This window comes from Megalops cyprinoides, chromosome 25 (genome assembly GCF_013368585.1).
Source record: "Megalops cyprinoides isolate fMegCyp1 chromosome 25, fMegCyp1.pri, whole genome shotgun sequence".
NCBI lineage: Eukaryota > Metazoa > Chordata > Actinopteri > Elopiformes > Megalopidae > Megalops > Megalops cyprinoides.
In genome coordinates, this window is record NC_050607.1 from 5,466,873 (window position 1) to 5,494,389 (window position 27,517).

Here is a 27,517-nt window from a genome sequence, read left to right on the forward strand (position 1 = left end):
GTTCTATTATACGGGGTTGATGTTATCAAAAAAATACCAGCAAGGTCCCTTTCAGCATTGGCACACAGCTGTCAAAAAGGTGTCCCAGGTGGAATTGTTTTCAGGAAAACATTTCTACAATACCTAGATAAAAGCTGGCAAGTTTCTTTTTTTTATTCTAATACCCTAATACTCAAACTCCAAAATATGCAGCGTTGCATAATTTTTTTCTGAAGGAATATGACAGGACATAAACTGTACCATTTTAATCTGCTAAAGAGTTTAAACACAGGTCTCAAAAACAGATGTCCCACAGTGAGAAACTGAACTGCAAACATAAGGTACAGATCACATAAATGAAGAGGAGTCAAAATAAAACACAGGAAACAAAAGTACACACCACCCTTACGGTCAGACACCACGTTAAATACCGACGGGAAGCTTCGCTTTTCTGCCCCCTTGTTAACAACTCCAGGTCTGAGAGATGTGTTATTTTTTTACAGGAGAAGCTGCATTCCGGTGAAAGGTAAAGCCTGATAACGAGACACAGGTGAAGGGACAAGGCAGAGGAAGGCCTCTGCTCAGTACGGCAGAAATGTGAGTGGGATGTCGGGCTAGCGGAGGGTGGATTTATTACAGGTGGCAGTGAGGAACTTTGCTGTGGGCAGAAGGAGAGGCAACACGTGGAATAAGACCTCAACAGGAGTAGAAAGGGAAAGAGAGGAACACACAATCACACAGCATTATGGACGGAAGAAAACTCTTACAGGTTCAAACTCAGAACAAGTTCATTTTATGCCATTCTTTTGCTTTTCTTTTATTTTCTGAAATTGTTAAGCACTAAATGGCTACATACTCGAGCATTTCTTCTAATTATTTTGCTATGCACACCTGTTTTTTTTTTTACAGCCGAATAAATGAGGTACAAAGCAGGTGTAACATGCTTTGGTATTTGGCCGGAATTTCACGGCAGTCTTCCAGCTGCCATTTAAATCTACATTTCAATCACTTTGGTTCAGTTACATGCCATCAAAATAAGGCAATCGTTTTACAAGCCTGCTGAGGAAGTTTTGTTCCATTCTGAGTGTTGTGGTACGCTGCGGTAGTAAGTTAAGACACAACATTACCTTCATCATAAAACTCTATTAGGTTCTCCCAAGTTACACATTTCTGAGATTCATATGCTTCACAGATGATGTTTTGGGACAACTCTTATTTTTCCACAAAACTATAAATTTCAGGCAAACAGCTCAGCGTCAGCCAGCATTTATGGATTTCCATGTTTTCTTCACCAGCAGCTGTAGAGAAAAAGAGGCCGGGTGGGCCTTTGTGATGGCTGTTTGCACCGAGGGGTTAAACTAAACTACAGAGAATGAAACAGAGGATGGAGACACAGCTTGAGGTTTCCTGCGGTTGTGGATGTGGGACCCGAATCTGTTCTGTGTTATGGTTAACCGCTGCTGTGCTGTGGTGGGTGGTAAGGGTACCGAGAACTCATTCTGAAACAGCCAGGCCTGCTATGTCGCCGTGACAACATACAGGGATAGAGACAAGCAGGCTGGAGGTGTCCAGCTGGCCACAATCTCTACATGTTCAGACTCAGGCCCAGAGAGGGGAGGTGGGGGGTGGTGTGTGTGTGTGTGTGTGTGTGTGTGTGTGTGTGTGTGTGTGTGTGTGTGTGTGTGTGTATGTGCGCGCGCGCGTGCATGTGGGGGTATCATATCATCATCATCCTCATACACCCTCTCAGACATGATTAAAATGTCACTGTAACTCAGTAAACATGAAGTCAATCGCAGGGGTGAAATCTCATTTCTGTAGGTCAGCCGAGTTTGAGGGCTGGGATTCAGGGAACGGTGCCAAACGACATTTAAGCCCCCTCCAACGAGGAAATGCGTGCGCAAGGATACTCACTCGGTCTCACTCAATGGATGTCAATGTCAAGCCCCGGAATTACATTACATTACATTACAGTTGCTTAGCGAATGCTCTGATCCAGAGCAACTTGAACAGTTGTTTTTACATGTTATCCATTTAAACAGCCAGGTATTTACTGAGGCAACTGGGATTCTGTACCTTGCCCGAGGGAAGAGCAGAAATGGCCCATCTGGGAATTAAACCAGCAACCTCTGGGTTACAAGCCCTGCTCCTTACCACTACACTGCATTGCTGCTGTGAAAGAATTGCTTTTATTGGACCAAAAAAAACAAAGCAAACCCTTATTCAGCATCTGAGTGCGCTTATAAATGTGGCCATGAAAATCAACTTGTAATCAAATGAAATCCTGAAGCTCCTCTTCTTTCCTGTCGTTAATGAAGCCACACCGGATTCCCACTGTGAACTGACGACGTTATGAATCTTTGACACCCTTGTTTCACTAGTTCAGTGCACTATGAGTGTCCCTGGAGGGAAATGTAAGGCAAGAGGGGGATTGGTTTCATAATTGCTTAAAAACGCCCTTGCTCAGTCAGCCTAATTATGGGGTCTCTAATTGTGCAGTGCTCAGCGATTTCATGCTCCAGATAGTGGGATTTCAACAACAGCAGGACATTTGGAGGAGTACTATGAGAAACAAGCATTCCTAATCAAATCACGCTGACGGTGCATGAACCCTGCTGAAGGTCACCAAGAGCCCTTCTGATGAAAAACTGTCGTAAAAAAAAAACCTGACGTAACCCGCTTTGCAGCTGACTCAGGGATGACTCAAAGAAAACATGTAATGTTTATGACGTCCCTGTCATAAACATTACATATTAGATGGTTATTGATGAGTGAGTGGATACCCGGTTGAACAGAATACAGAGCAGGAACTAGGAGGGTGAAATATGGAAAATATCTACCTGATGTAACACTAATTAATGCACATTGTAAGTCGAGTACCTAAATTGTGGTAGCAGACCGCTAACATAACCTTATCCATTGGGTAGAGAAGTAGCAGGAATGCATACTGGACAGAAGTGGATATTAGCTGAAGGAGGTGAAGAATACTACTTAGTAATAGACATGAATTGAAAAAAAATATCAGAAGACTCAGTGACCTTGATGTTGGACCTTTTACCATGAGGATCATTGTGGGTTTGACAGTTTCAACATTTGGATTTCAGTAATATAGGTTGGTGCATGGAACTGGAGAAATGTACCCATATCCCAGCTTTTGATATGTGCTCACAATTAACACCACATCCACCATCCACCTCTTATGGCATCTCTCTGGAATTCACATCCAAACAGGGGCAGTCCAGACTACCACTGTGTGTGGACTGGTCCTATTTTTCACTATAGGTTTCAACAAACAAGCTGTCAATGCTTATGCCTTAGTCATGGTTTATAAACCCAGAGAGGAGTGTGCATGCACAGGTGACAGTATTTGTCTATATTGTGTTGATTTCTGTTGCAAAGGCAGCACTAATGTTGAATGTTGAATATGACTTTTGCTTGTGTTATATCCTGCCTCACTTGTAATTCGCTTTAGATAAAAGCGTCTGCCAAATGAATAAATGCAAATGTAAATGAAATTGAATGTTGAAGCCTACCAGCCTTGTATATATGCTTTGGAAGGGCCGTGTAAAGGTCTAGCATTTTGACCAGGGGAACTGTTGGTATGAAAGTAATATCAGCTACCCATATAAAGGAAATTAATCACTGCAGACAGGGTTGCCCCTACCTGTAACAAGTGGGCTGCGCTGGGGTCAGAGGTCATAGCCTCGTTCTGGACCGTGTTGTGCTGCGTGAGGGCCTCCTCCCTCTTCCTCTCCTTATCACCGCCATCATCATCGTCAAGCTCGTCCAGGCTCTGCAACCAAACCAGACAGGAAACGTGGAAGAGTTGGTGAATAGCAAGTGCTGAACTGCAGCAAAAAACTGAAAAACTGAAATTATTATAATTTTTTGGCCCAGAGGGGGGCAATGATGGAACCCATAAATGTACAACACAGACCACGGGAAAATGGCCATCAAATTGCGCCGAGTATTGAATCGAGGCTGGTGACGTCAGAATGAGGCTTCATGAACCCCATAAAGTACTGTCAATCACTGATTGATCTGATTTCTGTACTTGTAAATGAACTTTAATGCAGATAATATTAGACATGAAAAGAGTATAAATAATATAATTACTCATTAAAAATGTCAAGACACTGGCATTTTAAACAAAAGACAAAAATGTGGAAGAATTTGTGAACTCTGGAGAAGTTACAGTCAACAGCAGTACACGAAAATATAAAAATGATATTTGAATCATTATCCAAAATGACAGAAATAAAGGAATGGTCCACAGGTGGGTGCATACATCAGTCTGTTGCTGCTAGATAAACAAGCCTACCACTAGTGCATAAATGAGTCTACCACCGTAACATAAACCAGTCTACTACAGGCAAATTCACCAGCCTACCACAAGAGCAAAATTTTTGTGCTTTAGTCGGCTACCCCCTTCAAAAAGAAAGAGAAAATTGAGCAGATACATGGACAGTAAAAATAGCCTTACAAGGGCAAAAAAGGAATGAAACAATGTCCTGGGACTTTCCTGCCAAACGTCTTATCAAGGCGCCTGGGGAGACGCCAGATTCCCCAGCCCTGGAACACAGCGCGGTTAACGACACCGCCCCCCCGCCCCCGCCCCCCACCCCACAGGCCACATTCTCACACTGCATCTGCGCCCCCAAAACCCCACCAGGCCTGACCTCCGAGGCACACGACCCGCGTCCCCACGGACGGTAGCGGGGAGTGGAACCCGCGCTCGTCTGACCCTTTCAAAGAGCACGGACATTTTACACGGGCTGCGGGGCCAAATATGTGGCTTTTTGCGCAGTGTCGCCGCAGTTCACTGCAGATGCGTAGAGATTTAGTTTTCCATCAGACTAAAAAAGACCCTTGATTCCACCAAACATATAGAGTACGCACAGCCAATGAGTGAGAAGTCTACATCCTGCTTTTGACGAGCTCACAACAGAGGGAAAGGAACAACTGCTGTAAAATTTATGAAAACACTCATGGTATGCATTCTCTGTTTTTAAGAATGCGTGCGATGATGAACACAATTTATTACCAAGCACGGCTGTCTCTCTCACTGAAGCAACCTATTTTGATACCTGAAAAAGTGAATTCAAGCATCCTGTTTTGGAGAAAAGTTTTTATTTGGACGCCTGCTTCGCACCACACAGCCATATAAAGCGATGCAGGACTTCACTCGTCCATTTAAGGGCCGGTTTTTGATCTCCGATGTAGTCATCAAGGAATTGAAGTACCTTGGCCCAACCACACACATCACCTTTTGTGATCCTGGACTTCCATTTAAAAGACAGCAAGAGTAGGGACCCCTTTGGAAGCACACATATGCAATATGTTTGTTAAAACACTGCTGCCATTCACAGAGAGAAACATATCAATATAACAGTATATAACAATAACACACAAATTGCTGTATCCGCCATATCTGCAATCTTTCTGATTGCGGCATAGTTCATATTTCATTCCAGGAAGTGTATGAATCACATCAGACACAAGCATGTGTTTAATGGTAGCCATCAAAGAGCCTACTTACACTGCACCTCAGGGGACCACACACATCTGTAGACCCATAAGCATGTGCTCATGGCTGCACTGTGTGTAGCGTTAGGTACCCATGTTTTACAGAAACAGTTCTGCATGTCATAGTTCAGTGCACCTGCTTCCATCATACCTGCATACTGGACCCCTTGCTGCTGCTGGTAAACTCATTTCTCTCTGGGATTTCTTCTAATCTCCAGACCAAGGGAAAGGGGTCAAATGAAATCAAACCATTGATTAATTAAACCAAGTCATTAAGATCTGACAGGCTAAAATCCAGACACCGTCTGACTTTCCATGACCAGGATTATTTTATAGTAAAAAAAAATTTCTTATTTAAAATATTCTCCTCCCTACGTCTACTCTGGCCATTAAATAGGAGGGGGGAAAAAAAGACACTGGAAGTCAAGCCAGGACAGCTATTCTAAATTTCGAGGCAATCAAAGCCTGCAGATGAGGTGGCCATTCCACCCGCCTGGAGTGCGTGGAGTAAAGCCCTGAAAGGCTGACGGTGACTCATGGATCCTGCTGCTTCCTGTTTACACTCACGCTGCCGAGTACAGCGGCCTCCACCAGCGCCCGTGTGGGGTGGGGGCCCCTGCCGAGCCCTGCTTACTTTACATCAGAATGTGTGGGCTTCAGATACGCTGCCTCTCCTGCTTGAAGAGAGAAGAGACAGCGAGAGAGAAAGAGAGAGGGAGATATACACACACACACACACACACACAGAGAAAAAAGGGTCTTAAAAAGCAGCAGATGGGCGAGTCTGTTCCGGATTATTAAAGATGCATGAGCGAGCGGAATTCCTGTCCATTTGGTTGGAAAAGAAAAAAGAAGCCTCCATTTGTCATTTTAATGCCACGTCTCTGGCAGCAGGAATTTGCAACGCGTCCATCTCCCCATCCGAGGGGACGGACCCTCCCAAAACGAGGGGGATGTGATGCCGCGCGGTGACTGGGGGGGATCAAAGCCCCAGTGCTGCTCTCAGGGCTTAATCACTCTGCTCTCTTGCCCTTGGAGCCCCGTAATGTGGCTTATCCCTGACGCTCCCTCAAAGCAGTTGTCTTATTGTTGGCATCAGTTCCATCAAAAAGTAACAATTCAAGTCACACAGCCTGTTTGAAATGTTGATGTGTCTGTGCATGCTATTTTTAAACTGCGTGGCATAAAAAGGCCGCCTCCAAACTACACACAATGAACAGTTCCATCGACTTTACGAGACGCGTCAACTCCATGATCACTTGTTCAATTCATTCATCTTTTCATCATGGTCTTATTTCTTGGCTACTAATACCAACTACTAGTTAGCTACTAATTACTAGCTAGTAGTTACTAATTATAGTCCGCAGTACACATTTTAAATACTACAGCATCGAACGCCACCTTAAGTATATGCAATGGCATTCACCACTAAACCATTCACCAGACTGGAATGCTATGTCTACTGCTGGTTTCCTAAGTACCTTATAATCCGGACATTTTTGCAAAAATGTCTGGACAGCCAAGAGCTGCCGATATCCCATTTCCTCCAGCTACACCGTACACAGGCATGTGAGAAATGATTTGACTGACTGTGAGTGCCAATTAGTGAGTGTACTGGCTCACGTCCAAGTTAGGAGGTAACAACTTCCAACAAATTGCGCTGGTGCTATGTCCAATTACTTTTTAGATTAATTACAGTGAAACCAAAGGCCATTTCAGATCATTCTTCACTCATAGGCCCTGTTTATTGCGTTATGGGCTTAATACAGTGTACATAAACCACCTAGGGCTTGCACTGGCAGGGTGTTTGTTTGAAAAGTGTCGTTTACATCTAAATCACCAGTGCGATGGAGATTCACACTGCTCGGGGTGATTAAATCACATACGTGATTCCTGCTGGCAGGCTTTGAATAAATGCTGCAGACTCAGTTTCAGTATGCGGTCCACACTCATGCTGTGAGTGTGCAGTGGCAAACACTACAAAAAAAACAATAAAACCGCACATTTCACAGGTGACCATGGACCTGTGAGGTTTATGCTACAGAGGGCCAGCCCACGGACATATGCGCTTTCTTCAGAGGCACATGCGTCCAGGCAAGCTGCACACTCTGACCCGCAGACAGCCCAGGTTTCTGAAAACCTTCCCTAAACCTTATGTAAACCTTTAAAAAAATATCTGCAATGCTGCGTTCGCTTGTTTTGAATACCAAAGGCAAAGCGCAGAGCCCACAGCAGATTTTAGCTGGTTTTGATGAAGAAACTTCACGCTGCGCCAAAACTGCAGTTGAGGTTCCTTGCAGAAAAGCACATGGGGATAACAGAAATCTGCACAACCATCTTCTTTCGTGCCAACAAGCAATATTTGCAAGCAGATACACCAGATACATATTACATCTGACACATACCAGCTGAATATAATCAGACGCAGTATGTAAACAGCATGTTCTTTTGCGTTTCAGGAGCGCTGGCACTGACTTTACCGAGGACTCTTGGTTACGGAGGGTTGTGAGCCCGTTTACCCACAATGCCCTGGGTTCTGTGTGAGCTGCTGGATGGCAGGGTGCGGCACTGGTCGCTAGGACGCGGGCCTGCATTCCGGAACTGACTCCCTGACTGAGGCGGCTGGAGCTGGTATGCGCCTGCAGACAGATGGAGGTGCTCACAGGCTATCAGGGACAATCATAAACCATTCCCCTCCCGGCCTTGAGGCTCTGCCAGCTCTAAGCCAAGAGGGCCGGATTTATCGCCCATGTCATTCCCAGCCTGTTTTTGTTCCCATTTCTGGAATTTCTTTTTTTTTCCTTCTTCTTCCTCTTCTTCTCTTTCCTCTTCATTCGGCTACAGTCAATTTTCACTGAGATTTCGGAGCTAATACACTCAGTTGGCCGTTAGGGGTTTAGTGTCAGAGCATATATACTGTAGCCACATGCAGAGAGCTTGTGAGTGGCTGCGAGGCTTGCGGTCTCTGTGAAGTTGTAGAACTATCGCTTATCACGTAATGGCTTTGCAGGAGCAGTGAAATAACACTTGTCATTTCAGACAGAAGGAATCGTGGTGGGAACGCACTAAAGTCAAGTCACAGGTAAAACATAACATTATCTCTCAGACTTGTTGCAATGCTAGACAGTAACTTTTGTAGCAGCTAAAACTGTCAACACCTTCCATAATAAAATACTCATATGAGAGCCATATACAGCATATTAAAACATAAATATCTGATTTGGGGAGAAAAATCCATTTGATTTCCTGCTGGCCTAGCAGTTGTGAGGCCCTACATGACAGAAGCACCTTCCCTCTCGCCCTGAAATTAACAGCAGTAGACAGAGGGTCGAGCGCCTGCCGCTTAAGCCCAGAGTGTTTCTTTGCGGTGGCCGTTTCATTCTGCCTGCTGCTCTGGGTACCTTCTGGTTTTGGTGTGTGTGTGTGTGTGTGTTCAATGTGCTTTTGATTTCCAGGCCTGGTCTAGAATCCCCTGCAGCCTGGAAGACACACACACAGAGCCGAGTGCGAATTTGAGGCTTCGGTGGAATGTTTTAGAAGGCAAAGCAAATATTCACAGCTTCAGGCTCCTTTTTTTCCCATAAATGGTAGCTAACAGGCCTCCGCCACATACCTCCCCAGACACCACACCACACCACACCACACCGCACGGCTCTCGGTTCACCTTGAATTGTTACCCAGCAACCGGTGAGGGAAAAACAACACCAAGGAGCCGCTCGGTATACGTGTCACTCAATTATGTCAAAAGGGAACGGGAAACAGGATGGCTTCCTACGCTATGTTCACGCTCTTGTCGAGGGCTGGGAAACTGCTGTTTCTGCGAAATCCGCAGTCTTGTTTCTCAGCAGGCCGAACCAGGTAAATGCGCCAGAATGAAAGAAGCCGCCGTTAGGATGACACTTCGCAGCGTCCAGCCACCTCTCCTCCTCACAGACGAGTCAGCGAATCCCCACTGGAGGGACTGTGCTTCACTGCCGAACAGCTGCGTCGGATGTTGGGGCGCTAATCAGCTTTGCTCATTTGGAGGAATGCAGGGGAGGACTGATTCCTTATACGCAAGGAATTCAGAAGCAAGACTGGGATATGTTTTGGTGTCTCTTCCCATCCTCCTACAGGTCCCACCAAAAGCCATCCCTCTGACCTTAGCGCCAGCTCCCACAGACATAAAGCAGGCATTTTAAAAACGATTCGCAGCATGAGGCGAGCAATCACCTGACCCCGTGTGTTCTCTGCACTCAGCGTGACCCGTTTCTGGCAGCTCGGATGCTCCTGACGAACTGCACTACCAGCCACTTTGATGACGGTTAACTCTGGTGTGATTTAAATTGCAAAATCACCTCATCGGTTTTTCTTCTGGCACTGAAACAGCAACGGTAATAGCATGAGAATACAAATTTATTCTGAAAAGTACCAGACTCTTTTCCGGTGCACTTCAACTACAAAGATCACACTTTTCATCTTATCATCAAAAAAAGTGGGGAAAAAAAACATCCACCAACTTGGCAGACTTTTCTCACTGCATGTTTTATTCAAAGCTACCTGTTTGGCGTTCAATCACAGAGAGGCGAGGGACACAGAGTTCAGGTAAGCAATGCTCAACAATCCAAACAGAGAGAGACACTTTGAAAGCAACACACTGAGCAAATGACAATCCTGCAGACTCTGGTGCAGCGCCCCACGAAAAAAAAGAGAGCGAAATATTATGAATGCATGAAATTCGCTGATCACAAGTTCCACTGTATAATTAGCCAATCATGGGTTAGCTAATTACATGGTTTCACTCCAGTTTTTCTAATGAATATTTGGCTGTTGAATATCCTCTGAATATCTCACACAAATAAGACGCTCATTAGCCAGTCTACAACAGATAACACAGGAGCCCTTTTATCATATCTTTAAAGGAAGTTCTGTTTTGAAGATCATAGTTTTTCTTGTAATTGTGAAGAACTATCCAAAGTCTTTTGGTGCCTGAAAGGTTCCTGTCCTTTTAATGACTCCTGTAGCACTTATTTTTTGTGCTTTCCTACACGCTGAAAGAAAGAGGCAGCCAGACTGCATTTACACAGTGAGTGTTTCATGAGGTTGCTATTCCATAGCGTAGCACAGAGCGGCAGTTTCAAAAGTAAATAATTTAATACATTTTCATGGAAACAATTTCATTATAGCTGCACAACTTGCACAACCTGGAAGGGCATGGTAAATCCGGGTGTAGTCCACAACTACTGTAAGACACCCCAGGACAACAGGGCAGCAGTTACACACCACTAAACTATAAAGCTACAATTACACACCACAAGTCTACGGGACTACTGGCACACACCCAGAAAATGGACCTTAAAACCCAATGGTCAGGCTGGGCTCAGAGACCCTTCATCTGTGAGGATTTGGCCAATCACCCTCTGTAAACAGGGCTGACCATGGCTTGATCTGGGAGTGAATGGTACGCAGTTAAGACTCCATTATCAACTCTAGTGTTTATACACCCCTGTGTTTGAATAGGGTGGAGTGAACACACACACACACACACACACACACACACACACACAGTACACACACATCTAAATGTTTTTTTTTTTTTTTTACCAGATTTGTAAAGAAACGTGTCATAGCAGGACAAACACATTATATTATCTGCAGAACTTACAGCAGTGCTAAGAAACTCTGAACATGAACTTCAATGTTAATTTAACATTGAACGCTAAATAAAACCAAAGCAAAAAAATCTGCCATGCAGGCTAAGTATAGATAATCTGACAGGAATGACCACTTCCATCAACAAGTTATTTTGGCCTTTCAAACTGCATACTGCACGCGTCAGTCCAAGCATAGAACCAATAGGTATTTTAATAAAAAGCTCATTAGCACAACCTTTTCAAGAGCTAGTCCACTTTCGCTGTACACAGGAAGGTGTTGACACTGCAGTACACAAGCAGGGACAGAGAATTCCTTGTCACAATGGAATGGAATGAGGACTGTCCACAACGGCGTAATCAGCTGTACCTATTTACCTAAGGATGTGGTGGAACTCCTAAGCCAGCGAGTCAACAGCTAATGTACCTGTCCACACACACATCACCTACATCACCTGAACAATAGATAAGAGCTGGCTAATCTGCATTGATAAGAGATAGACAATAAATAAGATCTGGCTAATCTGCACAGCACAGCCGTTGTTTTACAGTTTTGGCCACTGTACGGGTCTTCAGACATGTTATGCAAGGAGACTGACTGTGGTGTGGAAATGTGCAGGAATTTAAGCCTCATAATACCCACTGGCCAAATTACACTAAACACTTTCACATCTGTGTCTCTTCCCCTCCAGAAGCAAACAGCCACCGAGTGGAACACAGAGAGCGTGTGAGCCAGCCGGGTGGCAGGGCTGCGGGAGAGCATAGACTTAGCTCAGGCCTCTGAGCCTTGATGTGTTCCTCCCCTGCACGGCGGTGGTGATGTCTGGCTGCTTGTGTGGGGTGTGTGGAAGCTGCAGGGGGGCTCTGATTGTGTTGTGTCTCCGCTCTGATGCAGGCACGGACAGTTCCTTCCTCTGTGTGCTCAGTGCCCCGTCTCAGACACCTCCTGACTGACCCGCTCCTCCCTTGTTGGCACAAGGCTGGTTCTGAGTTTGCATTTTCTCTCTCTTTCTCTCCCCCCTCTGTCTCTGTCCGTCTGTCTCTCTTTGACTGTCTGTCTGTCTCGCTCTCCCTGATTCTTTGTCTCTCTCTCCCTGTCTCTCCCTCTCTCTGTCTCTCTCCCTCTCCCTCTCTGTGTCTCCCTGCCTCCCTCTCTCCCTCTCTCCCCCTCTCTCCCTCCGTCTCTCCCTCCGTCTCTCCCTCCCTCCCTCCCTCCGTCTCTCCCCCTCTGTCTCTCCCTCTCTCCCTCCGTCTCTCCCTCCGTCTCTCCCTCCCTCCCTCCCTCCCTCCCTCTCTCCCCCTCTGTCTCTCCCTCTCTCCCTCTCTCTCTCCCTCCGTCTCTCCCTCTGTCTCTCCCTCTGTCTCTCCCTCTCCGTGTCTCCCTCTCCGTGTCTCCCTCTCCGTGTCTCCCTCCCTCCCTCTCTCCCTCCGTCTCTCCCTCCGTCTCTCTCTCTCTCTCTCGTTTTGCAGATCACGTGTGGCACACGCTGCCTTTTTAAGGCCAAAAGGGCGAGCGAGAGCTGAACGTACGCAATCAGCCTCAGTAAACAGTGCTGGCCGGGCCTTGATCCGGGAGCCTACGGCTTGCAGTTAAGCCTCCATTATGAAGTCTGCTGTTTACCTACTCCTTCGTTTGGACAGGGGGGAACACACATGAGCGCTGGGTGAGCAGCTACTGAGGGAGAGTGACGAGAGGATTAGTCAAAGGTCCATCACCCACCAACACCCACCAACACCCACCCCACACACACGCCCTGACCAACAGATGCAGTGAACTGCTGAATTACCTTTGGGCTGCGTCTCAGCAGATGAGTGTCTCCAAACATGAAAAAATTAATATTTAACACTTTTCCTTGCTGCTTAATTTAATTTGTGTCCCGTGACTCCTGTGCCAGCACTTACAGAATGTACAAACAGACTAACACTAACAGAGAAGGTTAATGACAGGCTATTCAACTCACCCTGGGCCACCATTTTACCTACACCTACTGCACCCTGGTAAACTATTCCATGCACAGGTAACTCCAGGCGACCTCTGTATGCCACAGCTCCATACTCTCCATATCTCCATTGTCTGAATCCCTAGCATGCATCAACATGGTTTTCATTGAGCCCTGACTGATCTTATTTTTAAACAAAATTGCACTCTTTCAAACTGTATACTTTCCCAAAGGTCTGGTCTCCTGGAACAGCTCAACTGCAACTGTCCTTTATAGATGCAATTTTGTCAATTTATCCAAACAGCTGTTACCAAGAGACCAGGACTTGTTCTGCGCTGGATATCCCATAATAAACACAAATTGGTCCACTGACTGTCTGATCTTCACAGCTGGCCCTTGGCCATCGAGAGAACTCGCCCAAACACGGGGGGGGGGGGGGGGGTGACAGCGCAGACGCTTAGCACCGAGTCACTGCGTCAGAGGCACCTGTACATGGCTCATTATGACAATGAGAGGAGATCCACATAAGTAAAACCACCCAGGATGAGAGAAGGAGAGAGAGAGAGAGAGAGAGAGAGAGAGAGAGAGAGACAGACAGACAGAAAGAGCAAGAGACAGAGAGAACGAGAGAGAGAGAGAGAGAGAGAGAGAGAGAGGGAGAGGGAGACAACAGAGAGACAGAAAGAGTGAGAGGAACGGAGAGACAGAAAGCTCTGTGGCTTCTCGGATCACTGGAGTCCAGCTCACGGTGTCAGCACTCACAGCTGGGGCTGGTCCTGACTCAGCGCTGCTCCAAGCTGCTCCTGCCGTTTTGCCCCACGTCTCCGTGTTTATGGGCCACAGAGTTTCTCCTGTGTGGAGCTCGGCTACGCTGGGACCATTCGGGTTTCACAGAGCCATCAAAAGGACCACCGGGGCGTTCCGGGGCCATAAAATCCACAGCAGGGAGGCACAGCTGTGCAAACGGGCCTCTCCCTCTCTCAGACTGGACCATACTGCCAATACAGCTGTTTTATACTGCGTAACAGCAACTTTAAAAAGGTGTGTGCTGTTGTTTTCCTCAGGAATCCAAGCTGTCGTGGAATTTAAATGTGCTTTTCAGTGGTGCTTTGATCATTCACAAACAAGAAAATAAATACCAACGACAGACAAAAACAGAAAATCAGAAATACAACAGGACACAGACCCGGCTGCAGTTTAGAATTAAAAAAAAATGAAAAAAATTAAAAGGCAGAGGGTTTTTTTTTTCCCCTGTATTGCTGCAATGCAAACCAACATCACATACCTGAACCTGACTCACACGCACAAACAAGCACATGATCAAACCTCTGCTTCAAATTAAAACTTATCTAATATTCTCTACGCTTCCTTCCAAACATGAGGATGGTATTATTGGATGGCATTCTGTGTCACTCAGTGGCTCCAGCCTCCGCCCACCTTGACTGCCAAACACACCCACTCGGAGGCTCCACTTGCTGGGCTTGTGTGGCGCTTTTCTGGGGGGACGCAAGCTGATCCCCAAACAGCCCTTCCCCTCTATATGCAGCTTTTACACTTACCAGCAGAGAGAGGTTCAGCAGCTTGCGGGTCTGTTAGCCGTTCTCGGATGTGTCGGGTGGGTGTGCTCTCAAACAGAGTGAGAGGAGAGACAGGCCGGGCATTAAGCGGAAGGTACGGTTGCCAGCGGGGCTACAAAAGGTCTCTGTCGCGGGCCGCCACGGACAGAGGCCTCCCAGAGGCAGTGACAGCCTGAAGGCAGCTGATGGCACTCTGTACCACAGTATCCAGCTCCGGCCTCCACGTCACCAGCGCCTACCATGCGATGCTGCTCGACAGCGTGACTGCAGCCATTCAGACCCGTGCAGTGCTGACTGGGGGGGGGGGGGTTATTTCCAGCATGTTAATGATTCATCATACCGTGCTCTCAGTTTTCAGAGTACGCCACCTGAGGAAAGAAACGCTACTCCTCTCAGGCTTCAAGGGGAGTCTGGAGTGATGCTTCGTAAGCGACTCAAGCCTAGAGGGAGCACAGTTAAGGGGGCGTCGTGTCTTAGGGAAGCAAACGAGGACGTGCGGCTGCCCTAAAGCACAAGCTGCAGTGCCTTCATCTGAAAGGAGGAGCTTCAGGAAAACAAAGTGGCCCCTTTACATCAAAATGAGTGACGAAGCCACAATGCCCGAGGAGGGACACTTGAGTCCTCAGCCTTGCTTCTTGCTTAGCCGGAGTTGTATTTTTCCTTTTATACATCAAAGAGTGAAGACTCCACACTGTTTACCTCTCGACAAATATGTTATTATTTTTACAACAGTTCCATCCAAATGGGTCTTCATCAGCTTAGTGGGACTTGTATATCTAACGCTCTTTGATACAGTGATAACTCTCCTTAGCGCTTAACTAAAACATGAGGTCTCATTTGCCCTTCCTTCCCTTGTCCTGCTTATATTGTCATCTCTAAAAAAGCATTTTCAGGGAAATAGGATTGTGTAAACATACACCACAGTTGCGCTGTGTCCATTGTGGTTTGCTTGCAGTAGCTTACAAGCTCGGAGGGAGGGGAAGCGCTTACATTTAACCCATGTATGAGGAAATCCAAGCAAATTCATAATCGTGAGCATTTACAGGCTGTGCTGGGGTCAGCTCAGACCTCAGAGCTGCTGCTGATCTGCACAGTCTGTCTGCATTATTGTGCGGTCAGTCAACTTCCCTTCATTTGCAGAAGTCTTAATTTGTGCATCTGCCAAACATGCAGTTTATATACATGCAATCAAGCACAAAATATGGCATTTTCCCAGGACCGTCTCAACTCCATAAGAGTTGGTTACTATAGTGATAAACAAACTTGCATGTTTAGATTTAAAGTTTATGTTAGTCATCACTCTGGCATGCACATTGTCTTTTTTGTTTGGAATACACAGAAATGCACGTGCACACACACACACACACACACACACACACACACACACGTGCACACACGCATGTGCACAAACACGCACAAAAACACAAACACCCATAAACATACATTTTGTTTTCATAATGCAATGGGAATTATAGGTTTAATATACAACACCACCGCATGCAACATTGGAGAAACAAATGAATGTTCCCAAGTTATGAAAAAAAGTTTATCACATGTATTGTCCATAAATATCCTAGGTACTTTAAAACCTTATCCGATGAGCCATTGCATGAAAGTTTTCTGCAACCACATGCCACTCCCAAAGTGGTTCACACGTTACACACCATGTAAGTGGTACAGACATCACATGAAGCTCCATGCTGAGTGTAAACTCAATGGCACATATTCAGAGCACAGAGCCACAGCGCGGCAAAGCACTCTCATAAGCTCTCTGACCGACAGGCCGCAGAAAAACAGGAAAACACATCGATCCACCTTGACTTGGGTCTACTAATTCCACAGCATGAACTGTTTTTCATTTTGCTTCCTCAAAGGGGTCCGACAGAGAGGAAACCCTCAGTGAGAACACAGTGAAAGTGAGTTCACGGGGAGAAGGAAAACACTGGGCTTTGAACAAAAGGGACCTGAAGCGCCTGTTTGTGTTACAGGAAGACGACGTAGGCCAGCCATGCTGAAAAATCAAGTATGGAGAGAAACAACAGAGAGAGCTCTTTCATTAAAAGGATGCTTGTCCCCTTTGATTACCGCTCTTGCACGAGTTTCTGGCTTCAGTGGCTGCGTGTAACCCTGTCGGCACAGTCTGTAAACACTCAGTGCCATTTAAGAGAGTAAACAGAAAAGTAGTGATAGAGAGATAAGGCCAAGCTATGTACACTTGCAAACACTTTTTGTTTGTATCCAACAGTGCACATGTCTAAATAACCACATCTGAATCAGATGGAGAGGAGAAGCGCTCAAAGCAGAGGAACCAGTCACTACCCGAATTAGACATACAGCAGGTACTATTTAAAACTAAACTAAACAATCTGCAAGGATAAAGTCCCAGTAAACCTATGACAGCTCTATTCAGGATGCCAATCAGCCCAACACTACTCCTTACACTACCAACAGCGCCTCCGCATTAAGTGCGCTAATCTCAAACAGCTTCGCTACTTCGCCATCGCCGGGACGCAGCGTGGCACAGACATTTCAGTGGGAAGCGATTAGAGGGCCATTAAATAAAACCATAAAAGCATGGAGCTCTAAGAGACACTTCCAAAAACAAAAAAAACACCCTCTGAAAAGCGGGCTTTTAAGGGCATTCATCTGAAAGCGGGCGTGCCGCGCAGACAGGTGCAGTGAGCACACAGCGCATTCCTCTCCTGATTGTTTCAGGATGGCGCGCCGGGGCCGCCGCCCGGCCAGGGGCAAGAAGAGAGCTCCCCAACCCCGATTCATCAGGCCTGGCAGCACGATGAAGTTCGATGGGAGAGCGGTCAGTCGGGCTGCCTGGCAGCAAGGAGCATTACATTACATTAAGCAGAGGTTCTTAACCAGAGTGACTTCCAGCACAACAGAACAGAACTGTATGCGTTCAAGTTGAATGAGCAACACTGTCAGGCCAGGCTAACAACACTCCCAGACCAGTGAGTGTCGCATAACACCATTCAAGCCCTACCACAAGTTACCTTGTGCAACTTGACGAGGCAAGGGAAGCCAAGTATACTACCGTACATCACAGAGGAGCATCCCTCTAAAAATCATGGAGGAAAAACCGGCCTTGCCGACCGCAAGTGAGAAACGGTGAGAAATGCTCTTCTACAAAGACTTGGCTGGGCTGGAGGGATAGAGCTCTGGAAGGCCATGTTGAGGATGGAGTTATTACAGGCCTGCATACATCTCTCCTCAACATTCCAGCCCCTTAAACACACAGATCTGTTAAAGACATCAACTAACTCAACCACACACACACACGCACGGCATTAGAGTGCAAATGCTGCTGGGAAAAGTGCAATACCAAGTGAAGCTAGTTTTCACCTACTGATGTACAAAAGTTTGCAGTCTGTCACGTACTGGATCTAACACCAGGTCGTGCCAACCCAGGGGACGCAGCATCATGGCCACTTGACTTGGCAGCATCATCCCATGTGGTGCAATATCCCAGGAATGTTAATCAATCACTGAGTACCAATGGCTAAAAGCAGCAGCTAAGGAGGATCAGGTTTCTGGGACGTTTGCTTTGGCCTGTACGCTGCATTTCTGACAGCACACTGGTTTACATGTGGATCCTCAAATCATCAGGAGAAGACAGCAGCGGGCAGAAAATAAACAGCAATAAAATAAATAGCCTATATAAGGAAAATAAATTACAGCCTTTTGCTGCAGGACTGAAAACCTTATCTGATTAAGCCTTTAATGCTGCTTGGTCTGTGGTGAGAAGCTGGGGAGACGTGTTATGGACTATGCGCTGGCTTTCCAGCCCATTAATGTATAACCGCCCAAAGCGCGGTCCAAACCAATCGCATTTTATGAAACGTCGCTGACCTCTCTCTGAACAAAATCTGAACATGAGCGATTGAAAAGTCAGGCAAACCTCCCTGGACAGGGGGATCTGCATTCGGGATCATTCACAAACCCCCCACAGGCTCTGAAAAACGTCACTCAGCATCACATATCCCGGCAATTTCTGGACCCCTGCTGTTTGTACCCTCAGTAACAAAAATTTTACAAGAAAAAAAAATCAACATCCACAGCCATAAGCTCCTCAGGCGTTCTCAGCCTCTGCTCTTGACTCGATGCCTCTGTGCAGAAGACTAATATTTGCAGTTTTACTTCGACCTGAGGGGCGTTTGAGGATAGGCATTCAGACAGGGAAAACATTCTTCTTTTTCTTCATCTTGCCTTTGCAGCTTGAAACACCAGCTCTGAATGTTTAGGCTGCTGATCGAAGACATGGGGAGTCAAATTATCCTCGACCTGACTCTCAGTGGGAAAGGCTCTTCTCCACTGGCCCAGTGTACTTTTTCTCGTTTTTCTGGCTTTCTATTTTACTTTTTCAGTTAGCAGAAGTTCTTCTTGTGAGTGATTTTCAAAGCAAAGTACTTACCTGCATAAAGAAGGCCAAAAAAACAAAAAGTACATACAGAAAACAACAGACTACATCTGATTTTATGCATCAGATACTTCAGCCATTATTTCACAGTGACTGGTACCATATCAAAATTTCAACACTGTCAACAGACTATAAAATATGATCTTAAAGTATAGGATTCAGGGATGAATGGATTACATTTGTTATGTCTTCACATCCTAACCAGCGGGCCTGACCTAACCAAGATACATTCCTCATGCTCATCAAGCAAAACGGTCTCTGTAACAACATTAATCATCTGTTAAGCTTAATACAGCTTAATACAGCTTCATGACCAGTTGACTGAGTACAGCTGTGTCTTGGATTGGGTTGCATTTTTTAGGAAGGGGTCATGGGGAATCCACATCTCTTTGGTGATGCAGTCTGCACTTCACCACTGCTGAAAATCATGGTGAACGTTCTGCAGACATTCAAAAATATCCACCCAGCACAGCTCCTAGAAATCATGTGGCTTAGGAAACTTCCAGGTGTTCATTTTGGTGATAAAGAAATTAGGACCTTGCACACATGTAGCACACCACACACTGTTACAGAGACCAGCCAATCAGATTCATGCCATGTGGAAAAACCAGAGGAAGGTGATGAAGGAATTCGCAAGCCTCGGAGCTGTAAAAAGCTCCTTTAAGGGCAGTTAACCTTCCTTCCTGGCACCGTCGGGTCCATTACTGCTGCGACGACAGCCGCTGTCTTCATCTGGCGTGAACTTCAACAAACACTGGATGTGAAACGGTCAGCCTTTTTGAGGGGTCCGCAGCTGGAGCGAGAAGTCAACTGATGAAGGTGGATTTAGACTACACGTTTTACTTCAGGGGAAAACAATGAGTTCTTCATGTGTTTAATGAACACTGGAGTTTTGTCAGAGGGAATATAAAAGGGATATAATCAATAGGAGGTCAGAATATTTGAACTTAGACTCAAATCAGCTGGCGCAGGAAAGGGAATATAAATCTCTGCCCCTGCCACCATACACAGAATTTTTAAACCCATAATATCTACTTTTCCACAGAGACAGGGAACAGCAATTTGTCAAGTGAAATGTCAAAAACCACTGAACAAGCCTTCAAAGTATTCACTTGAGCTTTCCTGCAACACAAAGCACTACAGTTCATGTAATGTCTCAGATAATAGGAGTGACTTGATACACAGTGATTTAAGGTCCCTTGGCACCATGGCACCTGGATGGCAAATCTCAAGCAACACAGGGTGATGTCTGATGAGCATCAAATGACTAGCCTGCAGCCAAATACTTGAAAGAAGTGGTGATACCCCACAGTGGTCCTACTCTGTCTCTCTCCCTCTCACTCACACACACACACACACACACACACACACACCTGCAGACTCTAAAAGCAGGGACGTTCCCACCTGTCTGTATCTTATCTTCTGTGACATCACACTCTGAGCACCTGCCAACAAGGCGCCTGTCACAACAAGCTGGCCCCACCTCCACCACGTGTCACACAGGACTGACTCAGGGCTCCGCCCCCCCGCTGCCCAGAGAAGAGGGGAGCACCATGGAAGGCACATCTAACTCAGCATCTGTTTCCCTGTAGGTGGGGACAGAACTTTTTTCCTCTGGCAGTCTTCACCTTCCTGGGGGGTGGAGACACAGCAGGGTTGAGTTTAAGCCCTGTGATTGGACAGGTGTCTCCCAACAGCTGTTACAAACTGTCTGGTGCTGCCAGTGACTATCACTCCACACACACTTGAACGCCACCGTCATGAGGCTTCTGTATTGGCTTTGGAACCTAAAACTCAAATCCTACAATAGACACTACTGCTGTACCCATGAGCACAGGACTTCATCTCCATATCTCCAGTGGGATAATGAGTAACTCAGAGCATTTTCCTTCAATCATCCTGCATAAGGCTGTCTGCTACACAAATAACAGCCGAGAAGTGCAGAAGTGAATGGAACGGGGTGAGCTGAGGTGAGAGTAATCTTTGCTTGAGAGCCGACTACATATTTTTAGGAGTGCATTATATGATATTATTCACTTGTCTGGCAGACTTCCATTTCCAGAATAGCTTATGGTGCATGTATTTTGGAGACAGCTGCAAGAGCTGGATTGCTACATAACTAACGACCTGCCATATCACCAGAAAGCATTGTGCCGAAGAGCACAATAGCATCAACCTGAAACTCCCTGTATTGTAATACACTTTAATGAAGACTCTGCTACACCACAATGGAGGGCAAAGACATAGTGAGCCTGATACCCACAATCTCCTGCAGACATAAAACAACTTAATACTGCTGTAATGCTACCCTGCAATGCTTGGCCAATCCAACGTATGATATTACAGTGTGACATGTTTAAGAGTCTGGTCGTGTTTGTGTGGTACAATCTGTCTTGACACACCCAGGGTTTAGACTCTTATGCATCTTATACAAGGCAATCGTGTCTCTGGGTGACAATTAATTTATGTTTAACATAAGATTCAAAGTGAAAGGAGCCGCCTCTCTGTCAAAGTCTGTGAAAAGCACCGAGACTAATCGTCTGCAGGAAATTGATAAATTGCCGTCTGAAAAAGGCAAGATAAAGTTGAAACCAGCGTTTCGTTCCAGGGCTGAGGGAAAACTGTGTCACATCACCCAAGAGTTGAACTATCACATAAACACCACGTTACTGCGGTGTCTGCAGTCTCTAAGCCATCAAATAAAAGCTATGATACTGCAGCATCTGTAGCCTCTAGACTTCCTTTTCATCATCTTAAAAAACATGCTCACAGTCTGCTTCTAGAAAGAGCTGCATATTTGGATGACACGCTGAGAAAAAATTAATCTAACGTTTTCTTTTTGCCTCTAGTGAAAAATTTTTTACAAGTCCATAAACAGAACATAAACTAAGAACCATATCAAGTGACTCACTTCTTGGTGGCAGTGAACAGTGAACATAATTAACATCCAAATGTGAGAAACAAGTAGGCTAATTTTCCATTATATTCTCACACATATCTGGACTATTTGGACAGATTTTTTTCTATAAATAAAGCTTGGAATATTTTTTGGAGTGAAAGAATAAAAAGGTTTATGAAATTGCGAAAAAAGGAACAAAAAAAATCTCACAAAAACTGAAAACCGATCAGTTAAATCAAACTAAAACAGTAACACAAATGTCAAACCTAATTTGTTAACAAATGTCATCCTGAACTGTACTGTGTCAAAACTGACAACAATATTTATGAGACAAGGACTTTTTGTTTTACTATTTTTACAAGTACGTCAAACCACGTTATTTCCTATAAACTATCAAAGAACCCTAAACTGGAAGGCAATTCATAAATCAGTATGGATGAAGCTGTGATGGATATGCCTATCATATTAATTTAAATGGTGTGTTAACTAGTGAATAACACTGGGATACTGACTTAAACTGAACAAGCTCCTGCCTTTATCCAAATCCACAGGCCACTTTTTACCATACCCTGTGAGAATCTAATATCTTTTACATTCAATTATTCAATATAGTCTCCTCCACTTAATCACTCAGAACAGAAGGGGCTCTGATAGAGATGCTACTCTTGATAAAAGCATCAACCACTATAAACGGATTTGCTCAGAAACATTCTTGAAAACAATGTAGTTAATTGCAAATTTTCAATTAAATTTTAATTTATTCATTTAAGCCAGCCCCCCTGCTCTGTACAAACAGGCAGCCTGAGGAAAAATTTCCAGGCTACATTAAAGCCCGTCTCTGATCTGTAATCCTTCAGGGAAATCATGGCTGAATGAAAAGCTCAAAAAGCTAGACTCAATCAGCGAGATGACCCTCAAGAAAACAACTCTCCAGACTCGTCCAGGACTCACAGATGTGAACCGTTATACAAACAGGTGCTTAATTTGATGGGGATGGAGAAATCACTTTGAAGCTTCAGAGAATGACGGGAAATGGGGGGGCAAATGGAATGATGTCATATTTGCAGAAGGCTCAGCACTACGCTGGCCCCCGGGGACGGGAGCATTGGATCTGTCAGATGCACCCTTAGATGTATGATTACCAGATCAGTTCACTACTGAAGACACTAAAGAGCCTCACCACCATACTAGAGTGGGTGGAGTCCCTCGTTCCTCCAAATGTGTGTGTGTGTGTGTGTGTGTGCGCAAGTGTGTGTGTGTGTGTGTGTGTGTGTGTAAGAGACAGTCACAAACACAAAATACTATGTGTGAGCCTATGGAAACCATTCACACACACCCTGTTTTTTTTTTTTTCCTTTTTCCTAAAACACCCCGTCTATTGATTCTATATCTATGGCTCCACTGCAGTGCATCCGCTCCATCGCCACACAAGCGAGTCAACAGAGCCATCACTCACCCCTTTACGCCGGGCTGTCAGAGTTTCTGAGTATCAGAGAGACAGAGAGCCGTTCCCTCGGGGATAATCACCACGTCCTGTTGTTGCTTTTCCCCCTTTGATGTCACAGGAACAGGCACAGCTAAACTATTTCCAAAGAGAACAGAATCCATTTTTTGTGCCACCCTGGAGTCATGTGAGCCTGTACAACATCCCACACGAGCATTTACACCATTAGCTGCTGATGTGGAGTTTTGACAAGTCACGTGTCATGACTCTGCTGCATGTGTCCTCACGTAACATAATACCAATAAACACAACTTGATTAACTACTCAGGCCCTGTTTTCAGGCCTCTGCTTAAAGTTGCCTCAAAAGAAACAACAAAAAAATCGGCATCTAAAATTTGTGATGGTGAGAATTATTTCCTATCCCACAATGCAGGAAAAATACATCTCAAAATGGAAAGAACATGAAGACAGTTATCCCCTCATTTATGCTTCATACGGGATGAAGAGTTTATGGGGAATATAAATTCTGTCTAAAAAGAGCCTGATGCAATGTTATTATAATCCCTTATTTGGCATCCAAGTGAAAAAAGAGATTCAAAATAAGTGAAGCAGTGGAGGTGAACAAGTCTTTTATCCAGCCCCTCTGGGAAAAGATTAGCCTGCTTTATTGGGGCTCCAAAAATCCAATTTACACTACACCAAGTATTATCCAATATATTGCCCAACACTAAATGCCTTCTTTTTTTGTAATAGGAAAAAAAAAAAATCTTCTCTGCAAGAAAGTTCATGACAACAGCAACTATGAGCTACACACAACCATGCTTGGTCTGCTGTCCTACAAGAGACGCTGGGTCACTGTGGCACAAAGCTATGGAATGACTAACTGAATGAGATAAACTGTACTCACTACTATCACGGTAGCCGTGACCGAAATCCTTTTCATTTACACGGTGCCCTTCACAATGACAAGGCCACATACTGTCACCTTTGCTCTAACAGACAAAACGTCCCTCAAGGTCCCTAACTTTCTTTGTACCAGGCAGCCTATTTTATGCACAACATCAAAAAAAAATCCACACAGGTCTCTACTGTTATTCACCAGAGGAATATGCAAATTACCCTTGCAAACCAATTTAAAGTAAAGCTTAGAGGCTTAGCCTTAGCGTAGGCTTGAATACGAAGACTGGAACCGCTGAAGCGGTAACATGTGACAGGTGTGGCTCTTAATGACAGCTCTGTACAACAGGAAAGGAAAAACGCTCTCACACACACACACACCCTCTTCAGGTGTCGTTCATTATGAATGAAGTCTATTGTTCTGGGCCGGAGAGAGTGAGTATAGAGTTCTGCGTGGATGTCGGCTTGTGTCACAACATTCCCCTGCAGATAGACAGAGAGGGAGGGGGTTGGGGAGAGAGAGATCCTCCTGATGGCGGGAGTCAAAACACACTACCACACTTCCCTGCAATTAGCCTGCAATTTCTCAGCTCATCTCGGGCCCGGGACTTTTACATTGGAGTGAAGATGAGGAAGGCTTGAGCGGAGGGCAGGACTGAGTGATTAATGCATACCTCCATGCTGTCCACCCCCGCCCCCCCCCCACAGAATCGCAGTGATGGCAGGCAGGCCTAAAATCAACAATAACAACCGGAAGAGGAACTCTAAACACCAACTCAGCGCTGATTCACAGCAGACTGCCCCCCCACCTCATTTACATTTAAATGAATACGTGAAATCCCAATCCTTCTCACCCTGACGTGCACCCCTTAAAGAGAGCAGGGATGAAAATTTACACATCAACCAGCCCCTACCTCCTCCTGCCCAAAAAAAAAACTGAAGCAAACGCTATATCACTTAAATCCACCTTCTAATATCCTCAAATTTGCAATTCATGCTAAACTCCCACCACGGATTGAAGGGGCACAACAATACATTGCAAGTGACAAAGGAGATTGGGGCTGCGTGGGGGGGGGGGGGGGTGTTATGAGCAGAGCTCTCACTTCTCATTACGGTAAAAGGCGCCCCACTCTGAGCGGTCACCAGAATGAGTCACTTGCAGCCCGGTGCTATTGGGCTGAGCAAAAGAGATGATTGTTCCAGGAAGTCTGTAGATAAACAGAGTCTAAAGGTCTTCGCAATCCACTGGTGCATCTACGCCGAGCTGGGGGACGGCTCCCAGCAGTAAGGAAGAGCTCACCCCCGCTAACACGACCTGCCCCCCGGGGACAGAACACTCCTGCAGCATGAGTTTGTTTGTTTACCTGTAGGACTAGCAGGCCAGAAGTGCGCCGACACGCCATACATCTCCTGAGCCGTCTCAGGCCAGACTGCCCACGGCACACCCCCAGAGCCACGCAGGATCAGGGTTCGAGGCTTTTCCCAGAGCCGGCAGGCCAAAGGCAGTAAAACATTGCCTCCAAGCCCCTGAGCCAACAGTTTGCTATTCATGAGGAAACGGGGGGGGGGGGTTTCAAAGGCCAGCTCCCTCTCGGGCGAGGCGAATGTTGACGTCTGGACAAAAGAAATAAAAACTGGAGCCGCACCAAAACAGGCTGCTGCTCCTCCTGCCTCCCAAACCCTGCACCTTCTGTTGCTTTTTACTTGCTGTTCTTGGCATTTTGTGGAGGATTAAGTTGTTTACATGGAGCAAAATGATTATCAAAGTTACAAAGCTCAGTATTTTTATATATTGTATTATATCAATATTATTAATAAAATAATCAATCCATTTTAATAAAGTTATTTACAGGCGTGTAGTGAATGCTTAAAATTTTGAAAGGCAACAAATACTGTACCACTTTAATTAACTTAGTTGATTATTACTTTTGCTTCAAATAGGGCTTTTTTGACTCACTGACAGGGGAATTTTGAGATAGAGACCTAGCAGCCCTGACAGAGTGGTCCAAAGAGAGTACCTGCTGGTTCTGCTGAAGTGTGTGGGAAGAGAGCACTGACAGAAGACCACAGCCTCTGAGAAAGAGCTCAGTTCATCTGACAAACTGACAAAAACATCATGTGCTGTGTCCATATCTACTCTGGGAGCCCACAGCTCCATGGGGCCAAAGTCTCACACATTTATTTTCCACGAAAAACCACAGCACTGAGAAGTCCATTTTCTGTATCTGGGAGGCCAGTTTAATGTCATATCCAAGGGTTGAGATTGCGCTGTCTGTAGCCGCGCTCACAACCGACGACGATTTAAAAAAAAAAAAAAAAAAAAAAGTCGAGAAATAAGCAAATACTTTCCCATGGAGATAGGCGATATTGAGTTACGGCGCCGTGTAACAAATTACTTGCGCTTAATTGTCTCCTTTTCATTTTGATTCCAAAGAAATCATTCGGCATTCATCAAAGCGCCACTTCACCAGATCAGGATCAGAGGAGGGAAAAAAAAGAAAAAAAAAACATGTAGAATGGGAGGTAATTTTTCACATTTTATCAGCTTATCCAGATGGGAACATGTTCACCAGATTAATAAACTAGAGGAGTGGCGCGGCCATGGAATTCAGATTTAATTACGAGATACGGCATTCGCTTTGGCGGGAATCGCGGTCGGGTCTCCGCCACGCACACCCTTACCCTCACTGGCAGACGCAGCACAGGTACGGCCTCCTGAGCCAATCAGACGGCTGCTTTCAGGAAAATGATGAGGGCTTAATGTTGTGCCCGATACAGATCACATGACAATCCTTCCCCAAGAGCAAACAACAAACGACAGAAGGAAAAACCGTCTTTCAAAAGTGTACAGCAATATAATCACTGGGTAAGTCATCAGAAGTGCTGTATCACTTTCGATATTGCCAGGGACATAGTTCGTCATGAATGTACACTTATGTAATCAGTATTTACTGTGCCTTTAAGTGTTTATGACTCACTTCATTCCGTTATATAGGCAAGAGAGGGTGATTTTGGTGGTGAATGAATCATTATAGATTAATCTGAAATGCATCTAAATATGACAAATACAAAATAATTTCCTCTTTGAAATATATTGTCCATACATACCCCAGTCCAGGGAAGTAAGACTGCTGTACTGTACAAATCCTTTTTTCTCTTTTCTTCTTAAGTTCATGGTGAGAATTTGAAGTAA

At 45.4% G+C, this 27,517-nt stretch overlaps 1 protein-coding gene across 1 annotated transcript in view; it reads right to left on the reverse strand.

Annotated features, from left to right (window-relative positions):
- The window catches only part of pawr (PRKC, apoptosis, WT1, regulator), a 55,207-nt gene that overhangs the window by 12,207 nt on the left and 15,483 nt on the right, over window positions 1–27,517 (reverse strand). Inside the window, exon 3 of the mRNA XM_036520436.1 lies at window positions 3,644–3,772. Coding sequence (XP_036376329.1) covers window positions 3,644–3,772 — 129 coding nt within the window. The remainder of the gene's footprint in view (window positions 1–3,643; window positions 3,773–27,517) is intronic.